This window comes from Daphnia magna, linkage group LG4 (genome assembly GCF_020631705.1).
Source record: "Daphnia magna isolate NIES linkage group LG4, ASM2063170v1.1, whole genome shotgun sequence".
Taxonomy (NCBI): Eukaryota; Metazoa; Arthropoda; class Branchiopoda; order Diplostraca; family Daphniidae; genus Daphnia; species Daphnia magna.
This window is the reverse complement of record NC_059185.1, coordinates 7,161,076-7,185,304: the sequence shown is the minus strand read 5'-3', so window position 1 is coordinate 7,185,304 and position 24,229 is coordinate 7,161,076. Positions and strand designations below refer to the sequence as shown.

General features: G+C 38.8%; 3 protein-coding genes, 3 long non-coding RNA genes and 1 pseudogene across 16 annotated transcripts; 4 read left to right on the top strand and 3 right to left on the bottom strand.

The window, feature by feature from the left end:
• The first annotated feature begins 503 nt into the window (after nucleotides 1-503).
• Nucleotides 504-1,369, top strand: LOC123471564 (heat shock factor-binding protein 1-like). 2 transcript variants are annotated; one of them, XR_006646327.1, is made up of 4 exons: nucleotides 504-787; nucleotides 848-914; nucleotides 1,015-1,164; nucleotides 1,255-1,369. XR_006646327.1 is itself a non-coding variant. In XM_045173171.1 (3 exons), exons 1-3 carry the CDS (start codon nucleotides 593-595, stop codon nucleotides 1,101-1,103), a joined length of 351 nt encoding a protein of 116 aa, XP_045029106.1. In that variant the 5' UTR covers nucleotides 504-592; the 3' UTR covers nucleotides 1,104-1,369. The 2 variants fall into 2 exon arrangements, 1 of the variants encoding a protein (XP_045029106.1); XM_045173171.1 differs by having other exon boundaries at nucleotides 1,015-1,369.
• Nucleotides 1,370-5,375: 4,006 nt separating this feature from the next.
• LOC123471566 lies at nucleotides 5,376-5,840 on the bottom strand. The gene is made up of 3 exons (XR_006646333.1): nucleotides 5,813-5,840; nucleotides 5,671-5,724; nucleotides 5,376-5,613 (listed from the first exon to the last, which is right to left on the bottom strand). It is a non-coding gene; the product is annotated as an uncharacterized LOC123471566 (long non-coding RNA).
• Nucleotides 5,841-5,965: 125 nt separating this feature from the next.
• LOC123471565 (heterochromatin protein 1-like) lies at nucleotides 5,966-7,376 on the top strand. Its single transcript, XM_045173172.1, has 3 exons — nucleotides 5,966-6,177; nucleotides 6,879-7,013; nucleotides 7,083-7,376. The coding sequence occupies exons 1-3, from the start codon at nucleotides 6,131-6,133 to the stop codon at nucleotides 7,201-7,203; spliced, it is 303 nt and encodes a 100-aa protein (XP_045029107.1). The 5' UTR covers nucleotides 5,966-6,130; the 3' UTR covers nucleotides 7,204-7,376.
• On the bottom strand, nucleotides 7,199-7,544 carry LOC123471567. The gene is made up of 3 exons (XR_006646334.1): nucleotides 7,518-7,544; nucleotides 7,362-7,422; nucleotides 7,199-7,278 (listed from the first exon to the last, which is right to left on the bottom strand). It is a non-coding gene; the product is annotated as an uncharacterized LOC123471567 (long non-coding RNA).
• Nucleotides 7,545-8,600: 1,056 nt separating this feature from the next.
• On the top strand, nucleotides 8,601-10,366 carry LOC123471563 (annotated as a pseudogene).
• A 5,129-nt stretch (nucleotides 10,367-15,495) lies between these two features.
• On the bottom strand, nucleotides 15,496-18,348 carry LOC116920884. Of its 10 annotated transcripts, none has more exons than XR_006646332.1 (7): nucleotides 18,045-18,348; nucleotides 17,286-17,979; nucleotides 17,086-17,217; nucleotides 16,881-17,029; nucleotides 16,289-16,817; nucleotides 15,725-16,219; nucleotides 15,496-15,636 (listed from the first exon to the last, which is right to left on the bottom strand). It is a non-coding gene; the product is annotated as an uncharacterized LOC116920884 (long non-coding RNA). The 10 variants fall into 10 exon arrangements; XR_006646331.1 differs by having other exon boundaries at nucleotides 15,496-15,679; nucleotides 15,737-16,219; XR_004392907.2 differs by having other exon boundaries at nucleotides 15,496-16,219; nucleotides 17,086-17,170; nucleotides 17,243-17,406; nucleotides 17,840-17,979; nucleotides 18,045-18,346.
• A 740-nt stretch (nucleotides 18,349-19,088) lies between these two features.
• Nucleotides 19,089-23,046, top strand: LOC123466496 (germinal-center associated nuclear protein-like). The gene is given in 11 exon segments (XM_045173173.1): nucleotides 19,089-19,744; nucleotides 19,808-20,023; nucleotides 20,114-20,382; nucleotides 20,446-20,678; nucleotides 20,764-21,313; nucleotides 21,421-21,532; nucleotides 21,594-21,799; nucleotides 21,871-22,130; nucleotides 22,194-22,405; nucleotides 22,502-22,823; nucleotides 22,904-23,046. Coding segments are annotated over 10 exon segments (2,949 nt in total). The 5' UTR covers nucleotides 19,089-19,096; the 3' UTR covers nucleotides 22,745-22,823; nucleotides 22,904-23,046.
• The last annotated feature ends 1,183 nt before the right edge of the window (nucleotides 23,047-24,229 follow it).

The window sequence follows — 24,229 nt, the reverse complement described above, 5'->3', positions numbered from 1 at the left end:
TAACTATATTATCTTCATTCGATTCCTCTTGAAACAAGGAATATCGCGGTGTAATTGAAAACAATTAAATATAAATATTTATGGTTAACTTTTATGTATTGAAGCGTGTATTAGGTGCCATGGTAACGCCAATTTACATTCATGTCAATTAAGACACACTGTAGCTTAGTTTAATCGAATAAAATATAAAAACGATTTAAATATGGTTAAAAGCATTTTATTTGCATAAATTTAAGTGAAAAACAAACGCGGGAAACATCAACAGATAAAAGGGCTTAAAGGTTTTGCTTTTGCTTTCCTTTTTCAGCGCCGTGGTGGTGACGGTTGTAATCTGTCTGGGAGAGCCAATCAGAATGCCGGAGAGGTACTCCCTCACAAAAATCGAGGGGGTGAGACGTTTCGCGGAGACCACGTTGTTTTTTTGGATCATTTTTTCATTAGTTTAGCTGATGGTGAAATGGCGGAAGATATTCGAGATCTCGACCCTGAATACTAAAAAGCGGGGTGTGGATTTCTAAAAATTCTTATCTAAAAATTTGATTCTCAATTTTTCCTTCCAGCTCTAGTCTACCACGTATACTTAGAAACAAAAATGGCTGAAAATAACAAATTGAGTGCAAGTTCCGAATATCAGTCTGATGTCTCTACCGAGTTGAATGTGAGTGCCAGTCTCAGTAACAATGAAAGTTCAGGCAGCAATGTTCGCGATTCAGTCACCAGTATCACTACAGCTAATGCCCAGTCCAGCACTCCCGATTTAAAAAATGTTCAAGACCTTACTCGCTATGTAAGTTGACGTTATTTGGTGAAGTGAACTGAAATATTCATAACTGTTGCTGTTCTGCAGGTTGAACTTCTTTTACAACAAATGCAAGAAAGATTTCAAAATATCTCGGATCAAGTGCTTTCGAGAAATATCCTTTTTAAACTGAGAAAAGCTTAAGCTAGAGCTTGACTTAATATTAGACTATATCAATATTATTTTCAATGTGTTTTCCTTAACACCTTTTTTACTTGATGATATGGGAAACCGTATTGATGATTTAGAGAGGAATATTGCAGACCTGGTGACCCAAAATGGAGTTGAAGGACCCCCAAAATAGGAAGCCACATTTATTCAAGAACATTATGGATTCTTTGCACATCAATCTTTAGTTGCACCATGTAAGCAATTCTTTATTTAAGAATCTGCTTGTCTCATAAACTTTTATTCTTCCATTCTCAAGAAACAGCATGTTAATTACCATTTTTCAGACATTGTGTAATGAAATGTTCCAAGGAAAGATAAGAATGGTACTCGATCATCTTCTTAATACCAGCCTGAGGATATGTCTGAAATTCCAATAAAGATGAGATTATGAACACCAGACTCTGCATCTAGAAACTTAATTTACTTTGTAGTCAAACCGGATGCCCGCATTTGTCAACTGGGAATTGAACTTCACTGATTGAAAATGTTGAACCGGGTTGTATGGGAATGAATCCATCAACAATATCGTATCATTTTTTATCATTTGAATGTGTTTGTCGGTCTTTGACAGAACATAATATTGCTGATCAACTGCATCTCCCAAGTACCTTTCAGCTATACTGGCCTCTGAGCAAAATAAACCACATGAAAGGCAATTTTAACGTTGGGAACACGATGGCCTGTTTTCTACCGTATCTCAACCAGTCAGTGGTAGGCGAAATGACGATTCCACATCTGAAAATGGGCTCTTCCTGGTGGAAGAGGAAACTGGCCGCGCAAACGACTGCTGTGATAATCCATCGAGGAATCTGAGGGATATCATCACTAAGGATTGTAATAATACATCCAGCAAGTCCAGAGGCACTACCGATAGCCAGTGTTATGAGCATCAGGAAAAACAGCACGGCAAACAACTAAAGGTTGGAGCAAGCAATACAACAATCGCATCAATAGGGAAGTTAAACCCAGATAAATATGCACACCTGGGGGACAGAATCAAATTTCGAAATAGCCTCTGGGTAGGAAATGAACGCCAATCCCGTGCCTCCTTCTACGACATTCTCAATAGGCTGATTTGTTTCGTAAGATAAATTACCGAGAATTGCAAAAATCGTAACTCCAGCTAGAATACTAGTAAAAGTATCAGCGAGACTGACTATCGTTGAATCCCTTTGAAAGGCAATAAATTAGTGTTAGGTAATTTGACTAATACTAATGAAACTATAACAATACCTGTAAATTGGATGACGGAATGGATTATAACTCGAAAATGTAGAAATTGGTCCAAACCCCACAGAGAGAGCGTTCCATTATAAACCAATGCCTTACAAGATATTGGCTAGCGAATTAAAGCTATCCAAGACTTGGTAGCCTAGGACCCATTCTTTAATAAACCAAGGTTCGTCAGAACCCTGGCTAACAAAAAGAAAGAGTCCCTGCTCCCAAACCCTAGCTAGCTTAATTCTAAACCAAAATCCTTGTTAGGCCTGGCTAACAAATGGAACACGGAGGGCTGATTCTAAATGCTATAAATAAATAAAAAAGTAATATTAAATAATGTTTAAAAATAAGATCTATAATTAAAAAGAATTAGAAAAAAAACTTACCAACCGAACATAGAGCAAACATTCCAGGTTCACGTTCCATTATAAACCAATGCCTTACAAGATATTGGCTAGCGAATTAAAGCTATCCAAGACTTGGTAGCCTAGGACCCATTCTTTAATAAACCAAGGTTCGTCAGAACCCTGGCTAACAAAAAGAAAGAGTCCCTGCTCCCAAGCCCTAGCTAGCTTAATTCTAAACCAAAATCCTTGTTAGGCCTGGCTAACAAATGGAACACGGAGGGCTGTCTTTAGATGTTTATAAGCATCCAGTTATAAAGCAACGTTGAAAGCAATCGATCTTCTTCGTGTTCCAATCTCTTCCGTTCCGTTTCGCTCAGAGATTTATACCTAATGAACAGTTATGAAATGCTTGGTGTGCAAATGAAAGATGATTTGTAATACCTTTCCATCATTTCACCAGGTCCTTGACCCATCCCGACTAAATCCCTTTCCTGGGACACTGCATCAAGGAAAGCATCTTCTTGCTTTCCTTGCAAACTGGATCTATCCTTGCCAAGAAGGCCCTCGAAAATATACATTCGCACGGATTCGGGATTTGGAGTGCCGGCTGTCGTTACCATATTGCCAGCATGATAGCGGTAGCCTGTCGTAATGGAAGATTTCGATGACCAGCCAGCTGCATTCTGCCGGACGAAACCGCGAACAACCTAATAAATCAATTGCCTAATAAATAAAAGAATTTTTAAAATGTTTTCAATTTGTGTTTTCATCTGTTGTTGATCTGGCTCTCCATCCGACATGGTGCTTCTAAAGGATTGATGGAAGAGTTTCTGACGGTAAAAGGCCGGATTGGTAATGATACTCCCAGCCTCAGAAGCACTGCACGATCCTTGCCCGTCGCCGCTTGCAAGGCTAGTCTGAAACGTTTTCATTAAACACGTGCACCATTAAATGCTGCACGGAAAGAGGGAAACGATTTTTTTGTTTGTTTTTACTTGAGATTCCCCTTGTAAAGAGAGCAACATAAGGTTTCGTTTGCGCTCCAACAGTTTACGCAGTATGTCTGGATTGCCTGGCTCTGGGCTGGACGCGTCACTTCGTGACATTCGAGATGGAACTGGTGTTCCAGCTGCTTCCGGTGAATTGCTGTAACTTCTATCTGACTCTGTAGCCAAAACACTAGTCCGTGGACTATGAGGTGACGGTAGGTTTTCTCGACTGCCCATTGGACTGCCACGCTAAAAACATTTCAAAAATTCACTATCATTTGCAACACTGCGATCTTCCACCAGGTAAAATCCTTTTTACCAATGACGCTTGCGCAGTAGGCGTCATGAATAGGAAATGGATGGTTTTGGGCCCGTCAGTAGGCGTCAATACGTAGGATTTTACAGTCATCAGAAGGCTGGTTGAAGCGAAATCCGAAAACTTGCCATCACTCACGTCTTTCGTCCAATAATGGGTGTGAGCGATTTCCAGCAACTGGAAGGAGGATGCCATACCTCCAGAGCCGTGATTGATGTACGTCTGCTCCAGACCTGCGGTGACAGCTATCAACATTTAATATATTACTTTACCTACTTCATGGTTTGATGTTATGCCTCCAGATTACGTCATTCATCATTGAAATATCACAGATGGGCAAGAACGGAGATCGACAGAGTTTGTACGGGTTACTGCCTTTATCGAAGAGACTTATTATTCCGGTACTGACTTCAGAATCTCGAACAACGCACTTTTTGAATTCACGAATTTAAATGTCTTAGACGATGGAAATTATTTTCACGTACCTGATCATCATCTACCAATTCAAAGCTGCTGCCCACTAATTACAGTACTCAATGTTCCCAGTATATCACTGAAACAACTATCAAGTCGTCATTTCTTGAGATTTAAAATTGGATAAATTGGGACGAAAGAAAATGACGCGCTTGTTTTTACTCCGACGTCTTTTTGTTGGCGTTAAAAGATGTTCCAAAATAAAAAATCAAATAAAAAAAAAGAGGGGGGGAAAAGGGAAACATGTTCTTCAAAGTCACGGATCACTGACTTAATTCCACTAGCAAGGCATGCGAATATACAAGGCACGCGGTTATCTCTTCTGCTGCTATTCTGGCGTATTGATCACAAAAGTAAAGTCACTGTCGCTGACTCAAGTAGCGGCTTTGTGCCTTGTAAAACGTGTTCTTCGTGAATAAGCAATTCGATATGCTCGCGTGCGCCACTTGCATTTTGTTGTTGCAATTGACGATCAGATAAAACAATCTTCCTCGAAATTCAGCGAGAGGTTACATGAGCTGTAAGGCCATACATTGTGTACGCGACAATAACCCCCTTATGTGTGCCTAAAAGAACTTATCCTATGCCGACCGCCATCATCATCTCCAAACTGATGTCTATGGCCAAAACTTATTGAAAGTGCATAGGGCTATTCAGACTGGCTTTTTCTTTTTCTTTTAGTATAATATAGACTACGTTCTTCTCCATTATGTTAACTGCTTCTTTTCTTATGGGATGTCATACGAGTTTTTGTTGCAACTATCGCCAATAGTATATATACGGCCAGGCTCGACAACAGTGGCTTCTTCTTTTTTTGTGTGTTTTTTCCTTTCCAAAAATAGCTTACATCTTGCCCACTTGAAAGTGGGCCATACACGACCGTGGGGGATGTACACATACACACGCCTGTGTGTATGTGTGTGTGTCTGAGCGAGTATATGACGAGCATTAAGGTTCCAGGCTACCATGCACGCTCATCGATTGCTGTGGATCCTGTGGGGCATGAAGATATAAGCCTAAATATTACCGCCTTTCAACTACAGTCCTGCATAATAACAAAAGAAATCTTGTGTATATATATACGTAGGCGTTGCCCGTCTTGAGATTAGGATTGGGTACCATTTTGGCCGCTTCTCTGATTACTGAGTACAGCGAAGGTACTGTTTGACTCGGTAACAGGAACCCAACTAATCTCGCCATTGTAGCGGTTTTGGGTCTGATGCACCAAATGTAATTTCTCCGCCCTCGGTGGCATCAGGATTCCTTTCAGAAAATTTGTAATATCGAAATTCGAAACTAAAGGAAAAATAAAAATATAACTGCTAATCCAGAAGTAAAAACTGGCTCTTCTACCAATCCTTGTTCAATCATGTTGTTGAAAACTGGAGGAACCCCGTTAGCAGAAATCTTCAGATACGATATTCCCAAGATACCGATAATTATTAATTATAAATTTGATAGATCTATAAAAAAAAGAATTATAATAAAAACTTACCAACCGAACACGACACTCGGACACAATGACGCTACACTGTAAACAGTAAAAAAACGTTGACAATTTTCAAATTTTTTCAATTTTGCAGCGTTGCTTTTTTTTATTGTTAAAAATTTCAAATTGTCTGATGGAGTGGGATTAATTCCTTAGGGAGAACATCTGTACAATACCCTTTTTTCAAAATAGAGATGGCCCATTTTGTTCACCAAACAGGCATAGTCCCTGGGGAAAGTAATTGATCAACAGAACACATTGCAAAATCATTTGCTGTTGTGTTCTTTGTTGTAAAGACGTTTTGTGCTAGTGCTCCAATTTAAAATGGCTGAAGATGCTGACTACGAAGTAGAGGCGATCATCGATCGAGGGTAAGTTTTTTTTTATTTAAATTTTTTTTTGCCTAGATTTAAATTACTGTAAGGGAAATTATTATGATAGTTTTTTAAGATTTTAAGTTAAATTAAAAAAGAAGTTAAGTTAAATCAAATGAAACTATTTGATGTCTACAGCTTTTGTTAGCTGTTTTAGTTTTATACATATTTATGGTGTATTATATTAGTAGATAACATAGCAGTTTGTCACATATAAAAGGGGAGTCTATACATCGATGATTCCGATTTACGATTCGCACCTTTTTATTGGCCCATCATCATGATTGTTATAGATTTTAAAATCTTTTTTGTTTGTTTTAAAATGTTTAACAGCATTCGTTTTTCCATTTTGTTTCTTGCCCTCGTTGCAATTGCAGTTGAATGTATCCGTTAGATTGCTAGAGGCGTTTTTCAAATTATAAAAAGAAATTATTGAAATTGGACCGACGAATAATTGCTAACAATTGAGCGATAGATAGAAAAAAATAATTTCATGATTATTGCCACAAAATTAACTCTATAACGCAAGTATTAAATTTAGCTTTACCTTTAATACGCTTGTCCTCTTCGGTTCCCGCCAAAGCATAGACTCCCATAAAATCAAGAGTACCTTCTTCTATTTTAAGTTTTTTGATTTAAGTTATCAAATAGTTTTTTTAATAGGTATTTTAAATTCTTTTGTTTTTCTAATATTTCAGTTTGTTCTATAACGAAGAAGGAAAACTCCGTGTCTGGTATTTAATAAAATTTAAAGGCTATCCAGACACGGAGAATCAATGGATCCCTGCCAAATTAACCAACTGCAGGACTCTTATAAGAGAGTTTAATAAAAAGTAAGTTTTTTTCTTGAATTATAAAAATTTCTGAATTATTTATTTTTCTAATTTTTTCTAAATTTTTAGGAGGAAGTTCACTAAAAACGTTTTGACACCACCCCAATCAGATTCGGATGGGGAATTGTTTGTGGATGTTGTTGGTGGTGTAAAAGAAATTTTGTTTAAGAAATTGTTTGTCGACATGTGACACCTGACCACTTCTGATGATAATATTGGTGTTGTCCAATAATAATGAATGTGACTTAACTTTCCAATCAATCAACTCACATGAGTTTGACCATGAAATGAAAAAAAGGATATATATATTAAAATATTTTGGACAATAACAGTAACAACAAAACTTACCATGATATAAAATCATTTCCTTTGAATTATTGAAATACACAGTCATTTGTAATTGTTATTCCTAAATAAAGATAGTAATTAGGAATTCAAAATAATATAGCTTTACTTGAAAATACTTAAAATTACTTGTAAAAAAGAAAATATATCAGTACTTACAATAATAAAAATGAACAAGTGTTGATGTAAACAGAAACAAATCAAATCGATTAAATATTCGATTTTAAAAATACTTAAAAGCCTAGACAACAAGCAGAACCTCTGGTGGTTATGCAAGTGACTAAGCTTTTTAGGGATAAAAATTCCCACACCCATTTTTCATTCCAATATTTAGCAGATATATATTTTAAGAAATAATAAATTTGATTAATGATACTATAGTTAGGGTTTTCTTATACTTATTGGTGAAAACTAGAGGGTTGGAACTTCAAAGGGTGATTTTTAAAAATTTTAGAAAAAATGGCCCTTTTTTTCGTAGCGCCATAAGGAATACACGGCGAACGCAAAAAATTTCGCTCGGCGAAATTGGTACACCTGCTCCCATGTACAGGGGTTAGGGAAATAAAAATATCATAAAGCCGACCCCCACATTCTGTAACTAATCTAGTTTCCAATCTACCCTAAAAAAAGGTTTAATAAAAAAACAAATAGTTTTTTTTATATTAAATAAAAACAAGTGACACGTAGCGCCATAAGACGCCGTGTTAAAAGCGGACGAAATTGGTACAGTGTACCAATTTCGTTGGTAGGTACTGTAAGTAGTACAGTGTGCTATAGTTTATTGACCTAATGAGTGTTATAACATGAGTAGTAATAATGCTTCAACCGTCCAAATGTGTGTGTGCTCAAAACCCCTGGTAAAGGTTGTAATAGTGTATATTACTTTAGTTTTTTCTTAAGCCAATGATTGGAATGGCATCATTTGCGAAGCAAACTAACAACTCAGCAAGCCAGTAATGCCCTGGAGATCATACTGTAAAGCAACTATCCATCATATCAGAGGAACTGATAGAGAAAATTCGTGAAGAACGAAATGTAGAAAATCTTATTGAGGGATTCGAAAGATATGTCTACAGCTTTGGTTTAGAAGGTAACGAACAGAGATGCGTGACAAATGACAAATGCTCAAATCTATTATTTTATGACATAGAATTTTTTCCTTTTAAGTCATTTTTGCCATTATTCTGGACCGACGTCTGGGAGCCTTAAGTAAGAGTTACTTCCCGCCTATTGCTGAGCGTTAAATGTTTGCAACGAAAAATATGTTTGAAGTGTCTCATGAAAGTATGCATGAACTTCCATGGTGGAAATATTTTCCTACAAAATCTTATAGAAAACTAGCAAAATGTGAGCACATCATGTACTAGTAAAGCCAAAAATATCCAATTATATAGATTTTGCCACGTCATGATTTTATTTTTAACAGCGTATTTTCAGATTTGATTAATGAAGACCTTATCAGTGGCGAGGCTACTGAGACGCAATCGTTGGTTTTCAATCAAATTTTGACTGTTGAAGGCGTTGACACCCGTGATAATCGTCTCGCTTAGCGATCTCGATCTTGTTGCAGCTGGTATTGAAACGGTATGCACTCTCTTCCACGTATAGAATCGAAAAAATATATATTTCGTTTTCACTTATTCAGACGGGCAATGCCACCGTGTTTCTTTTACACGATATCTTGAACAATCCAGAGGTAAAGGTTCGCGTTTACGAAGAGCTGGACCGAGTTTTTCTTTCTCCGGAAGACGCAAAAACTCCTCCGCTTCTTTTGAAGTTCAAATACCTTAAAGTGTTCATCACTGAAAGTCTTAGGTATTACCAATAAAATGATAATTAGTCTTTTCCTCTTGGTTACATCTTGAAAATTTAGGATGACACCTGTGGCTCCTAATGTGGCGCGCATATTAGAAAACCGTTTATCTTTCAAGGTTATTACGTTGCTGTTGGAGTTAGCTTGGAAGTTACTTTAAATTCTTCCGACCTCCCATTACGCAATTGGACTGCAAGGATTACATTATCTGGTGCATGCAGGATTGCTGGCACGAATCGCCGGAAATGCGGCCTGATTTCAAATCTATCCGTGGACGGCTAAAGGAAATGGAAGCTGGATTGTAATAAACAACATAATTTTGACCTAAAACAGGAACTAAACAATCCACTTCTATTTGTTCTCGCTATCCCTATCAGAAAACCCAACATCTTTGACAACATCATGATTATGATGGAGAAGTACACCTACAATCTGGAAGGACTCGTCCAAGAGAGAACAGATCAGCTTGTGGAGGAAAAGAAGAAAACGGAAGCCCTTCTGCATCGAGTTTTGCCAAAGTAAAACTTATTTTCAGCCTAAAATAACAAGCAAATTCTTAACATCTGGAACACTTGTTGGTAACTGTTTAGGTCGGTAGTAGAATCGGTAAAACGAGGCGAGCCTGTGAAAGCGGAGAGTTTCGACTCTGTCACGATTTATTTCAGCGACATTGTCGGTTTTTAGCCGTTAGCACTCCGTTGCAGGTGGTCGGTCTACTCAACGAGCTTTGCACTTTGTTCGATTCCATCCTGGAAAATTATGATGCATACAAAGTGGAAACAATCAGTGACGCTTACATGGTGACCAGCGGTTTGCCCATTCGTAACGATGACCATCACGCCGCTGAAAGCGCTTCACTGGCGCTTCACCTCTCGGAGATTAGCAACTTCCACATTCGACATCAACCTGGAAAAACGCTGAAACTACGCATTGGCATCCATTCTGGTATGTTTGATTTCAATCTGTTGAATTTCATGGCCTTGTTTTAATTTATGGCCACGTAGATTCAGGTCCTTGCGTTGCTGGAGTGGTTTGATTGAAAATGCCTCGATATTGCCTCTTTGGTGACACGGTTAACACAGCATCTCGGATGGAATCATTCGGACAAGCTCTTCGTATTCATATTTCTGCAGCTACCAAAGAGCTTTTGAATAGGTTAGGTGGCTATATCATTGAAGAACGCGGAATGACATCCATCCGAGTAAGTAACAATGATTCAAAAGTGCTGGATCAGCAATACTAAGTATCTTTTCCCCGTCTTAGGGCAAAGGCGAAATGATGACTTCTTGGCTTGTTGGCGAAGAATCATGGCGTACTAGAGGGGTCACCTGGGTGCGATTGAAGGAGAAATATCCCATTTCTTCCAGAACCAGCGATTGTCGATCCACCGGTATCACATGAAATTCCGCTCATGTTAGAAGATGTCCAACTTCCAACAGAGTTAGATCCTATCGACACGTCCCCGAGTACGTGGCTATTGGGCGATTGTCCACTGGTTCCCAATGAAGATTACGAATAAAAGATGTCACAACTCAATAGCAATGTCAACATTAGTTTCGATGACAGGAATCGTTATAAAACCGGAAAGGAAACTTATAAAACTTATGCATACCAAAAAAATAATTTCAGTTCTACGAATAAACAGAAAAATTGTATGAAATTTGGGTACTTTCTTATACAATTCTCCCACGCTCGTCGATGGACATATCGTAGAGTGTACACCAATAAGGTCTATGACATTTGAAAAACATAATAGGTAAGTAGGAGAAAAACAGTTATACCTTAAGTGATTGCTTCAAGTTAATTATCAAGTGTTTACCGATGGCGCCTTCCTACTGGTATGCCGGAGAGATCTTGTGTTCAATAATGTAGTTATGTTCAACAACTTTGTTTTCAGTGTCGTCGTGTACTTTGTGATATGTGGTTTAAGACTACAAAGTTTATTAGTTAAAGTGAAGCAAAAAAAGAATGATTTACAAAAAGTTAATATGTGTTTGGGTTAGAAGTCCTCCAAAAATAAAAAATAAATTAAAATTTTTGTCTCCCCTGGGTGTTGTGGGACAGTCTTCACGGACATCTGTCTGTGACTATCCAACCCAGTTGTTTAAACAACCCCATTGGTCCTTTGTAAAATCATCCATGTTGCTATGTTTCTGGGATTGGGATGGGATTGGCTGTTGGAATTTGCAATTTTTGTAGAGATTCTAAGCTTGGCTAGTAGTCAGTACTGGTCAAAACCGTGTTTTGGAAGTATTGTTACAATGGAACGGTTTCGCAAAGTTTCTGGAGCTCGTAGCGACAGCCATGTTTGCATCGACTCGTTGGATGAATATATTTTTCATCGAAATGGAATTGTCCGCGGAATTACCAGGTAAGTTTCTTCATTGCATGCAATTTTCTGCCATGCATAAAACAATCAACTTTTTAAAAGGTACTGATGTAGTCGTTACTTGACTAGAAGATGTACGGCTAGCTTAACATGCAATGAGCAAAAATTTTTTTCTCCAAATGGTTTTCATAATCACAAGGACGACCACCTTGAACTTATAAAATTTGAGTTCATGGATTGGTGTCGTCAATAAGCTGCCAACACAAATGTCCCTCTGCACACCATTTACATGTCGGCTTTAAGAAGGTGAGCTGCTGTTTTTATTTATATCGCATTCAAGTAGAATGTTGTTATTTGTTCCTCTATATTGGATGTTAATTTCTGGCTTTACGTTTGTAATTCTTATTCCTAGATATCTCATTTCCATTTTGTATTCTTAACCTATAAAGGCATCTTGTTCATTCTTTTTTGTTTTTTTATATATTAATAGGATTTCCGGGCCGTCCGCCTGTCCAATTTGTCGGTATCCGGACTACCCTATATCGCGCGCGTCAGCATTATGTACCCGTTAATCCAAGAAAGGCACAACATTTTGCTGACCTCATCAACGCCAATCAAAGATATAGGTAAATTAAAGTACTCTAATAAATTTTCATTTTATTTAACAATTTGGTTACTTTTTCAGAATGGATTTGAATGGTGTCAACCAATTTTTCTTCGGACGCGTGGTGGCGGGGGATGGAGAAGCATTAGTTTTTGTTAACGTCGGAACTCTCCCCGCTTTCATTGATTCCCACGAAATGCATATGGACGGAACCTTTCATGCAACACCTAGAGGCTTCTACCAGTTAGCATCTTCAGACGCTGTATCATACGGCATGGTAAGTTTTTAAAACATTCCATCCTAATATGAGCAAATAGAGAAATCCAAACGACTGATTTTGTTGTGAATTGCAATTGTGAGCGACTGAGCGGATGCTGGAATTGGCTTGGGCGCAGTGCGTAAAACAGGGTTCAAACCCTTTCGGCTTAGCTTACCCACGCACTTCCAATGGATAAAACTGTATGATGTAGCTACTGAAGGGCTTATCAGTGTATGAGTGGATGTGAACCGACGGGCTGGAATATAAGCTGTATCAGCAGGCATACACTGGCAGTGGGGTGTCGGGCAGAGATAGAAAGTTAGGCGACGAGCTGACGGGCTAACCGGTAGAGATAGCTTGAGGGAGGCAACATAAACTTAGATTTCGACGGAAAAGTACAGTGTTGGGGTGAAACGGCCAGAAAAAGCTTGGATTTTGGCGGGCAAGTTGAGTCGCCGGACAAAAACAAAAAGGGTGGTTGACGGGCCGAGATGGTAAGCAATTTCAAAGAGTCAGAGTGGGAGTGACGGGCAGAGATAGTGTTAGGTGCGACGGGCAGGTAAAGTTCCAAATAGATAATCCGCCGCATCTTGAGTTGTTTTTCGGCTACTCCCTGTTATCGGATATGAAGATATCGTGGATTTTTAGTTCCTCTTCCGTGCTCTAGCGGTTGAATGTAGCAAATGGGCTAAAGTAATAATGATTTCATCATCCCCTCCCCCCCGATTTAACACGGGCACAAACCTATTAGTTCAGCACGTTAAAAAATACTGTAATGCCACCTTCCTTCGGACACTGGATGGACCTAAGCTTATTACAGTTTATTTATAAATGACATGTGATTCACGAGTAGTTATTTTGCATTTTTTTAAAGACAATCTCAGTTGCATCGTTTCTAATGACAAACAAGATCCAAACACTGTGCGAATGCTGCCTCCGTCGGTTGTTGGAGATTTGCCAGCAGAACACCGGAAGAGTTCCGGAACCTACCCTTCTCATCAGTGATTATGAGCTGGCAATACTACAATCCATGTCGGTCGTATTTCTTACTGGTAGGGCTCGTGGCTGCTACTTCCATTCTGGGATGGTAAGTCCTAAATTAAATTTATCTATGGTAACCAAGATAAAAGGATTCCCAATGAATGTCAAAAATTCTTGTAAAATAAAATTTCTTTCTTCCTTTATTTTATTCGCCGCCTCTCAGTATTATAAACTGGTCGTCGATTATGTCAAGTCGTCATGTTATATAGTTATATGTTATTGCTTCATCACGATGCAAATATCACTACATTATGGGCATTTACCTGAATTTGAGTAACAACAACAAGATGTAATGAAATTCACCATTCTAGAGTTAAGAGTTCGAAGTCCCGTTTGCTGCTAGTTTTAAAAGCGCTTCCACATTTCTTTCAAGTCCAAATATAGGTATGCCTGCTATCTGGGGTTAGGACAAGCATACAGGACGAACGACCAAATCAACCGCCTAGTGAAACTCGCGATTGCACTTGCTCTTCTCCCCCCTAATGATGCTTGGATTGGCTACGAGGGGGTAGCTAAAATTCCTTCAATTTCAAACTAAACGATTAATAATTTTATGTTATATAGGAACTACGGAGCTACGCTAACGAAATCGGTGGCGCTATTGACGCAGAATCCAGAGTACGCGTCAACCAATTTGTCCAGTATATACGATCATTTTGGATGGAGTGCATTGGACCAGAGAGATTCTGCGTCAACATGGACAACAACAGAACAAATAACCAGGTGGAAGCAAACCACCGATCATTCAATCATAATATAGGGAATCCACACCCCAACCCGTGGTATTTTTTAGGTTAATTTCTATTAACTTTCTCCATGTTTCAAAAAGAAGTAACGTTTCCATCTTTTAGATCGCCTTCAAGAATTTGGTCAGGAGGCGGAGTACAGCTTCCTAGCCTTACGGGATGGCACTCCTGTTAGAGATAGAAGACGTCAAAAATACGTTACGCGAGACAGGGAGATCAGGACTCTGCAGATTGATCTACAGAATGGACGGATAACCATCCGGGAGTTCTTAATGGCAGCAGCGTTCCACTTCGAGCCCGTCGAAATAGAATTTCGAGAGCAAAACGCAGAAGAACTTAACCGCCCCTTTGACGAAGCACGTGCGGCATTCGAGGCTTTGCTACATGTTCCACCTGCCGTCATTGATGCCCCGAATTTCGCTTTCAAGAAGATGAAATAGTGGAAATCGAAGTAGTTCTTGCTGCGGAAAATCGTCTGGAAATTGCTGCAGTCGAAGATCCTGGGGCTCCAGTTGCAAGGGGTCGTGGAAGAGGACGACCTCATGGAAGAAGGCGACCGCAAGTTCGCGGAGCACCAAGACGGGAGGCGAATGAGCAAATAGCCGTTGTCGATCCACCGGCTGTAAATAGACGTGGAAGAAGAGGGCGACCCCGTGGACATCAAGGTAGAGCACCCGCGCCACGTCAAGGTGCACTAGTTGAAGTAGGCCCAATCGGTAATCCTGCTGCTCTGTTGAATGAAAGAGGCGGTGCCGGAAGAGGACGTCGATACGTTCGTCGGGTTGCACCAGCTGATCCACATTTGGAATCAGAAGACTCGCAGGATGAAGACAACGCCGTGAGGATGGAAAGATTTTTCGAAGCTCAAAACGCGAATTTCTTGCAAAGAAGAGCAAATGTAATGGCAAGATTACTTCAACTACGACAGGAAAGGGAAATAGGGGCTGCTCAACAAATAGAAGAAATTAACGAAGAGTTGCTCGTAGCGGATGTTCTGCAACATCAGAGAAATATCCTTCCACAATTCCCAGAAATTAACCATGATGGTAATTGCCCAGTGTGTTGGTTAAGGATGCCAAACACCGTATTAAACTGTGGTCATATTTTTTGTTTGGAATGCATTGAAATCATTGAAGCGTCGGGGATTAGAACGTGTTCAGTGTGCCTCTCAGCGTTCGACACTCACCGACCTCTTCTCCCAAATGATGTGAATGCTGCCAATATTTTGTTGGAATTCGGTAACCAACACTAATGTTTTAATTTAGGCAATCTTTGTCCAATAATTGGCCCATTTAGAAAACATGCGTTCAATCAAGAGAGTAATACATATGAGAATCAAGAATTGTGACATTGTTCCACTTCATTTATTCTTATTTATTCAACATGCACTGCCACGTATGTTTAGAAAAAAAAGTACATATCAATGAAGAACCATGGCAAAGATAAATTGCAAGTTGCTCTCATCACCCATCTCGTCCGATTCTCTCTAGGATTCATAAAAGTAAGTCTCATCAGCTATGTACAGAATTCTAAAACAGAGATAAAATATCTGATACGGTGAAAGATTAACAGACCAGAGGAAGAACCTTTTAACATGGTGAAACAAAGCCGAGTTCACTTCAGTCGATTCAGACGAAGTTGGTAGGGCTGGATAGCTGGCAATATATGGCACGGGAAGAATTTTGCGAGCAGGAGTGAAAAGGTCATCGATTTCGAAAAGACAGGCACCAGTGTGCTCTAGCGTTACATGAACTGAGAATGTAGCTATTTTCCCATCGGTTGGAGTACGTGACCAAGATACGTTTGGCCATGCCGAGTTGTTCAAAACGGTGCCTTATCTTCGGATGTCCAAGAACGGAGGATTTTGGAATGCCGTCCAGACAACAATGATAAGCCAGGGACGGCAATTTGACTCAGTATGCTCGACTGGCCTAGTGGAAGTAAGCTGTTTATTGTCACTGTCTACAAATAGCACTTCGGCTTCACTTCCTTCCACTTTCAAGATTAGGCCACAGTGCCGCCAGCCATCATCCTTGTATTAGCCGACACCCACACGCTTGTTATAGATTCTTTTGAGGTATATAAAAGAATATAAATTAGAAGAGTGAAAGGATTCTGACCCTTCGCTTACCAATCACCTGTGTAAGCTGCAGCCAATTTGTCCAGTAAGTCTTCAAGAAGTGGACCCACATCAACCGTATAGCAGCAAAAGCTGTAGGGGTTGTCGAAAAATACGGTTTCGAGGATCGTCGTTGACCCTTGTAATCTTTTGTGAGGTGGGTAGAAAAGTTGAATGGGACACGAAATCGGCACTACCCGCTTGTGGAGTTCAATAGGATTGTTTGAGTGGGAAACACAATGGGTTCACCGTTTTACCAATGTATTTGTTTCACGTAACCTCGACTGGCATTTGAATTGACAGAAGAAATACTCCGCGTCTTTTATCTTTGGTACATTTTCACCAGCTTTTGCGGAATCCCACTAGTCCGCATTACCATTCACGATTGGCAACTTTCCACCAGCCTTTCGAGGAGCACACGAGTCCACTAACTTATCATCGTTTAGGATTGCTGCATGATCCATGGCAGTATTAGGCATTTCGTTTGAAACAAATCCCGATTCTTGGGAGCCATGAAATACGATTCCTCACTGGCTGGACACCACCAACTACGTTACAATGAATAACAATCACATCGATTTTGCAGCCCTTTTAATTATTAAAGAATTTACCTGTAGGTACCATTCCGTTACTGCGGGGACATATTGAAGCATGCAGTCAGGGGCCGATTAATGTAATTGGTAAGAATATTATGCAACGTCGCAGGAAAAACTCAGTTAATGGGATGACAGAGCTTCACGCAAAATGACTTGCCATTGACCTGGAGAGCCTACTCGTCTTATGGTGCGTTTACTCCGAAAATAAAACAGTAAATACCAAATGGTTGTTTGTAAAAGAACTAGAGGGTTTTCAAGTGAAACCCATATTTCTTGACGGGAGATGTTGATATTGTTTCCGTACTCTATAAAGAAGATGGATACCTAGATTTTAAATCATAAACACATTGCCCTTTCAGGCAAGACAGTAAACTTACATCATTGTCATATTCGTTTATAGATTGACAAATAAATTCTTACTCCTTCGAAGTCAGCATGCACACCCAAACACATCTTTCACTTTTTAGTGTTTTTTATCTTCCTTTTCAAGTATTGAAGGCATTTTTCTTTCCATGTGATCCCTTTTGAATCACTACATCACCTAAAAGGAATTTTGTGGCCAGAGGATAGAAAGTGCTAAGAAAACTTGAAGTTGATGGATCATTTTAATGCACGCCATCAGAACCATTACAGTGTGGACATAATCTATGCAGAAAACTTCAAGATACCCAATTCTTACAACAGTGTGATCACTGATTGTTGCTCTCAGTCAGCTATTATTTACCACCATGCTAAAACCTTATCCTCTTAAGATCACTCACGATAGGCCGAGGACAACATTGTAAATTCCTTGCAATAACCTGTTCTTCCATTTGGGTTGCAAAGCTACTATCTTTTTATAACAAAAAATCAAATTGCAGTAATTGGCCTTGTTTCTGTTGGCAGTCAATGGCCTCAACCACATGTGTCATTTTGACGTTGAAGAAGATACTCTAAAACAACAAAAGATAAACAAACAGTAAATAATGACTAACCTCTTCTTGCAGTTTCTTGTCTGTCAGGTTCTAATTTGCATTTTTCTCTTTGGAATACAATTGAGGAGTACCAAGATCAATAGTGATGCCAAGATTACATTCCACAAGCAATTTTTAATTTTAGCTTTTCTACGTAGCTACTGAACAAACAACATAGAAAACAGCTACAATGAATGGTTCTATTCCAAAGCATCTTTCAGTTTACCTTTGAAAAAACCACTGCTACTGCAAAATGTCAGTCACTTATTGTTTCAGACAGGTAAGTTGGGTTGTAGGGAGTCTCTTGAAGGAACTTGCACTATTTCACTCAACAGACCACGTCTGTTCTTCTCTCTCCAGATGCTGCTGCAACATGTGATGTTCATCTGCTTTCTACATAGACCCATGAATCCATGCCCCAAACACATTACTATCGGTTATTGACGGTTGACGCACTTGACGACTTGACATTAACGTTGACGGCTTCATGCTTCATGGTAATGGATTACGACGGACGTACAACGGCAACGTTGTGCGAGTCCTGACTACTGTTACTACTGAACAGTTGTTACAATGCTACAATATTCTACTGAATACTTACAAAAACTTACTTATGAATTATTACTTACGCAACTTGTTATCAATGGTTAATTTTATTTGTAGCATAAATTACATGTGAAACATTTTACTTGTAATACTAAAAAAAAATGCACAATTTTATCTATATCATGTATTACAATTACAACATTTTACTTATAAATTATTTCTAAATTTGTTTCTAAACAATTTTTTTTACTTGTGCAAAAATTTAATTTCGAATTATTACTTATGAAACTCGTTATCTATGGTTCATTTTTTTAATAATATTAATTATATGTGAAACATTTTACTTTAGATACTTTTTACAAATGCACCGTTTTATCTATGACATGTATTACAAATGAACAACATTTTACATGTATTACAATTTAAATACGCACCATTTTATCCGTGATATTTATTACAACTGAAACATTTTAATTATGAACTATTTATAATTTTCTTTCAAAAAGTTAATTTTACTTGTGGTCATATTTACGCATTAATGCAACAGTGAAAATGATTTTATTAATAAAGGTTCTAATGAACATTTTTACTTGTAAAACATTGTGCTTCTGCAACAATTTATTAAAGAGCATAAGTGTCAATGATCGATTTTATTAGTGGAATTTTACTTGTGAACAGTTTTATCTGTGAGAATACGTTCTTACGCTACGCAGCCGCGCGCCAGCCAATTCAATGTTGTATACGACCCTGGTAGTGACAATGGACACTAGTTCAAATTGTCAGCCGAGGGAGCAGAGAGCCGAGGCCCGACCTAGTCCGGCTTCGTCTGCACTGCAGAGAGCATCCAAGAGCCAACACACACACAGAAAGAAAAAAAAGAAAATAATAAAAAAACAAAACACTGTTTCACACACTCTAAAAGATAAAAGTTTCAGCTGGTTCCCTTCCTTAGTGTCTTCCCGTTTTCGTCAAAGCAGAATGAGATCCCAAAGCAGAAAACAAAATGTTCATGAAAGTGTCAACAGTAAAAGTGATGTTGCTATTGTCGCATCAGAAGATTCGGAGTCCATCAAACTGTCACAGAAAAAAAGTCATAATATAATCAACCTTGCCGAAGGACTGCCAATGCAGATTACTAAGGAACAGTTAAAAGCTATCCTCTCCCAGCCAGCCAGCAATGTTGCCGACAAAGTTGTGCTGCTTGATGCTAGAGACAGGCTTGTTCGTTTAACGAGAGATATAAAAGGCAAAACTGGTAATACAAAAAAAGCTATCACCCTCAGAGGTACTTGTCTAGATATGTGCCCAGAAAAGGAAAGATATTCTAGAGCAGAAAAACATAGACTTGCATTGTTTGAAATGCTTGTTTCTGATGAAAAGGTTTTTGTTAAATATATTTTATGATTGTGAAGTTGTGTGACTAAATGCATTATTTAACTATAGGATTATGAAGTTGATCACAGACTGGCTGTAAAAGAATATTCCAGGAGTTCTGCTGACCAGGCTGAACCATTGGCACATGAACTTAGACCACTTCCTGTCTTACAAATGACAATGGATTATCTTATTGCTAGAATTGTTAATCGTTGTGATAAACCTGGTGAAAACTTGGCTGAATGGTTTAATTTTTTGTGGGACCGAATGCGAGGAATAAGAAAGGTAAAAAAAAATATATAATAATTATAATTATACATAATCAAATAAAAAATTCAATGATATTCAGAATTATTATTATTATTTTTTTTTAAGGATATAACTCAACAAAGCTTGTGTGAACCAGGATCTGTGGATTTGGTTGAAAAATGTGCCCGTTTTCATATCCATTGTACAGCTCGATTATGTGAGTTGGATATGCAAGATTTTGACCAGAAAATCAACGACGAAAATCTTACGAAATGCTTACAGACTCTGAAGCATATGTACTACGACCTGTCTGTGAAAAATATCTTCTGTGCGAACGAAGCGGAATTTAGAAGTTATGACGTCCTCTTACATTTGAACGACGGTGAAATTCTCAGGTATTGCGAGTTTAAAATAAAAGTCGCATTTCTTGAACTAAAACATGTGGTCTACCATTTCAGAGAAGTACTGCAGTTACGTGCTGAAGTTCGCGATTCGCATGAAGTGCGATCTGCTCTTGAGTTTGTCAATACTTTGAACAGCCGAAATTACGTTCGCTTCTTCAAATTAGTCAAATCGAATCAAGATTATTTACAGTGTTGTCTACTTCAGCGCTACTTCAATCAAATGCGCAATCAAGCTCTTCAGATAATGTTGCAAGCATATGGACCACCAAAAAAGGCCAAGTAAATGAATTTTTTTTTTTCGTTTGACCACCTTATCAATCGTTTCCATTTTTTCCCACTTCTTTTTTTTTTCTTTCTTTTAAATATAGATACAACTGAATAGTTTAGTAAGCCTACTGGGTTACGAAGATGAGGAAGAAGCAGCGTCTTGGTGCGAATGTCACGGACTGCCTCTCGACTTCGAAAAAAATACAGTCAAGTTTGATCGTTCGAGTTTCATAGAACTTCCCGAAAAATTCCCTTCCATGCGACGCTCTTCCATTATCGAAAGTAAACGAACGTCTTTGGTCAGCAAATGCATCGCGAAAAACGATGTGCCAGAAGATCCCACTTTACATCATACACCATGTAATAGTTTCGATAGCAATGGTGTGTTGCTTCAAGAAGCATGGTTAGCTGAAGATCACGAAGAACTTGTTACCACCATAGCCCCTCCAGCTGTTCCTCCGACCACTAAATCACCTGCTTCTATCTCCATTTTACCGAATTTGATAGAAAATATTTCCATTAGGATTCACAATGAACTGATTAACACAACAGTATATGGAATTGCCAAAGAAATTGCTGTGCAAGTTGCCATTCAAAACGCTAAAGTACAAACCACCCATCGGATTTTCAAACAGTGTTTGGATGACTTTGTTAGGTATAATAACTATGGTATTTCCATGCTTTTATATGTATTTGTTTTCTTTTGTTCATTTTGTTTATCTGGTTTGCTTATTTATTTTTTTTTTTTTTTCCAACCCTTAGCGATTTTTGCTCGGAACTTGTCAGCGAAGTATTATTTGAAATGCAAACTGCAAAATTTCAAGAGCAACATAAATTAGACGTGGAACACAAAGTGCGTCACTTCTCTGTGCAGGTAAATTGAGACTTTGTTGTAGTTTAACTCTGAATAATATTTGCTGTGCATTCCTGCTAAGATTTTTGGTGACATTGTGGAAAACGTAGTCTACGATCAAGTGAAAACCCTTTGTATTGAAGAAATTCAAATGGCTGCTCGTTTACATGATAGCGCCATGAAAGAAAAGCATGCGCGTCGAGTGCTAGATGCATTAGTAAGTGAGTTGATCGCAATCGAAAGCCGGGTAGTTGCATCCGACGTTGCCTGTGAAGCTGTTGAAACGAGGTAGTATGACATGCTCCTTCATTTTGACGTACCTGCTTGGATCCTTGTTAATTTCGCATTGCACATTTTAGGGAAAATATGGTATCTCGGGTCTTAGACTTAACTAGCAAACGTAAAATCCGTCGTTGTATTGCAAAGTGGCGTAGATTCACTGCCTTGCAAATGCGCCGAAGGAAAGAAAAGCAAACGTTTCCAGCTTGCCCCTCGCGTATGGTATTCAGTCAACAAATAGCTTCATTGAAATCTAAAGGCGAGTCGTCGGGCGTATCCTTGAAGCGCAAATCTCTTGTCGAGCAAAGCGTTTCTGTCAAACGTTGTAACTCTCTTTCGGGTAACTATTGTTACATGAATAACCATTTTTATATCTGATTTCATATGAAATTGTGCTTCTCAGATCTTCAATTTAACTTAAAGAAAATAAGTTTGTCATTGGCCGAACAGAAATTTGATTTACTGCCGCTGCTTGAACGATCACCATCAATTTGTTTTGCCAAAGAACGGAACCGCTGCTGGAAACTTATCATTTTGGCTATCAATAATGATAAAGTTGGAGAGTTTTTTCGGCATTGGTTTGGCTTCTTTAGAGCAAAACAAACTACAGACGGGGTAAGAGAAATTTCTGTTTTGATACCTATCATTTGACCTATGAAAAATCCTATGATCCATAACACATTTTATGACATTTAAAACAAAAAATTCTAGTGGCTGTACACGGAAACAAGGGCAGATCAAAATCGTATCACGTTCTGCGTCCGTTTCGTGACCAGTTGTCAACAAATATCCGAACTTTTGCAAGGAGCAAATGCTCTTCTTGTGGTTTACGATCCTACTTCGGAGGTTGAAAACACGTTACATAGCCTAGCCCAGTCTGTTCAAGTTCAGTCAAAGTATTTTCCGCTGTCTGTCGCGTCTATCGCATCGAAAAATCATTCTAAAAAAATTTGACCGTCTTGTGTGCATTCTGAACCCATGCTGCCACACAACTCTAAGCTTTGAAGAACCAAGCATCGATAAACATTGTAAAGTGAGTAGGCTATGCTTTTTAATTTCTTCTCTCGGGCGCTCATTTTTAAACTACTTAATCCACTTGGAATACCGTTTTAGCTTATCGAACTTTTCTCAACTCTGGTCCAAGCGGGGCAAATAACCGCCATCTCGCCGTCCAGTCGCGTGTGCACAACAACCATGTGGGAACTGGCAAACAGTTTTATTTCCCATAAGGTCCTGCCTACGATCTATCGTGATATGCAACTACGGTTGAAGTATAGCCTTCCTCATCAGGTAATTGGTGTACATTGAATTCATCAGAAGCGCGCTAAAATGTCATTGTTGCTTAGTCTTTGGCTCGTCTGCTGAATTTTCATAATCATGCCGTCAGATGCCTTCTAGAAAACGTCTTGTCAGACTCCGAGCTCAGTAAAATTCGATGGCCTGCTCCTGAATTCGTTGAAATACCTGATCTCTCTCTTCCTCCCGTAAACTGGAATTCCAAAGAATATCAAAACGATGTAAAAAAGGTACTGGTTTCGATCTAACAGAAATGAGTAGTAACAAAGTAACCCAACGTTAAAGTGGCTTTTCCTTGCAGTCATTCGAAAGATATTTAGTTCTCCCATACTGGCAATCAGGTGATCACGACTTTTCGTCACTGTGTGCTTCATTGTGCCAATATTGCACTGATATTTCCATCGGGACAGATATCACGGCGTTGTTGTCAAGGTAAGACAAAAAAGAGTTTACCTCCTCAGAATTAATCATAGATCTTTGTGCTATTGCATCTTAGGATTGATTCCGTTTTGATGCAGACTAAACAACATTTCGAAAAACGTCAACCTAGTCGAACATCTTTCAAAGAGATTATTCCATGGACTGATATTTTTCAAGTATCTTCAATCATTAGCAACACGTATTTATTTTTGTATTTGTCACGCTAACTGTGCCTGTTTGTTTTTTTCCTTCCAGGCCTGCATTGATTATCGTCTGCAAGAATTCGCCAATGAAGGGTCATCCAAGTTAATTGGATACTTTCCCCGAGCCCTTGATAAAATCCAGTCCAACGCCTCGTGGATTCATGCTAGAGGTTTCTTGGAATCAACTGGTGGGACAAGGAATAGTTTATAAATTTATTTTATACCTTAATAATTTTTTTTCTGTGTTATTTTATTTATGACAGAACAAGTTTGCGTGGAACTGGATGCTCAGCGTTTTGACCGTGAGAAAACTGAAGTTTCCATTTGTCAACAATCCAAATCGCTTGATGTACCAGATAGCATTGCCACCCTTTGCGCTGCTATTGCTGATACTTCTAGACGAAGTCGTCAAGAAAACAAACTTTTCGAATCAATTCTTCTCCGCGTTCATACTCCAGAAAAAAAGCCTGTCAGATGTTCACCGGTAAAGCAGTTTTCGGCAAGACCTTCCAGTATAGAG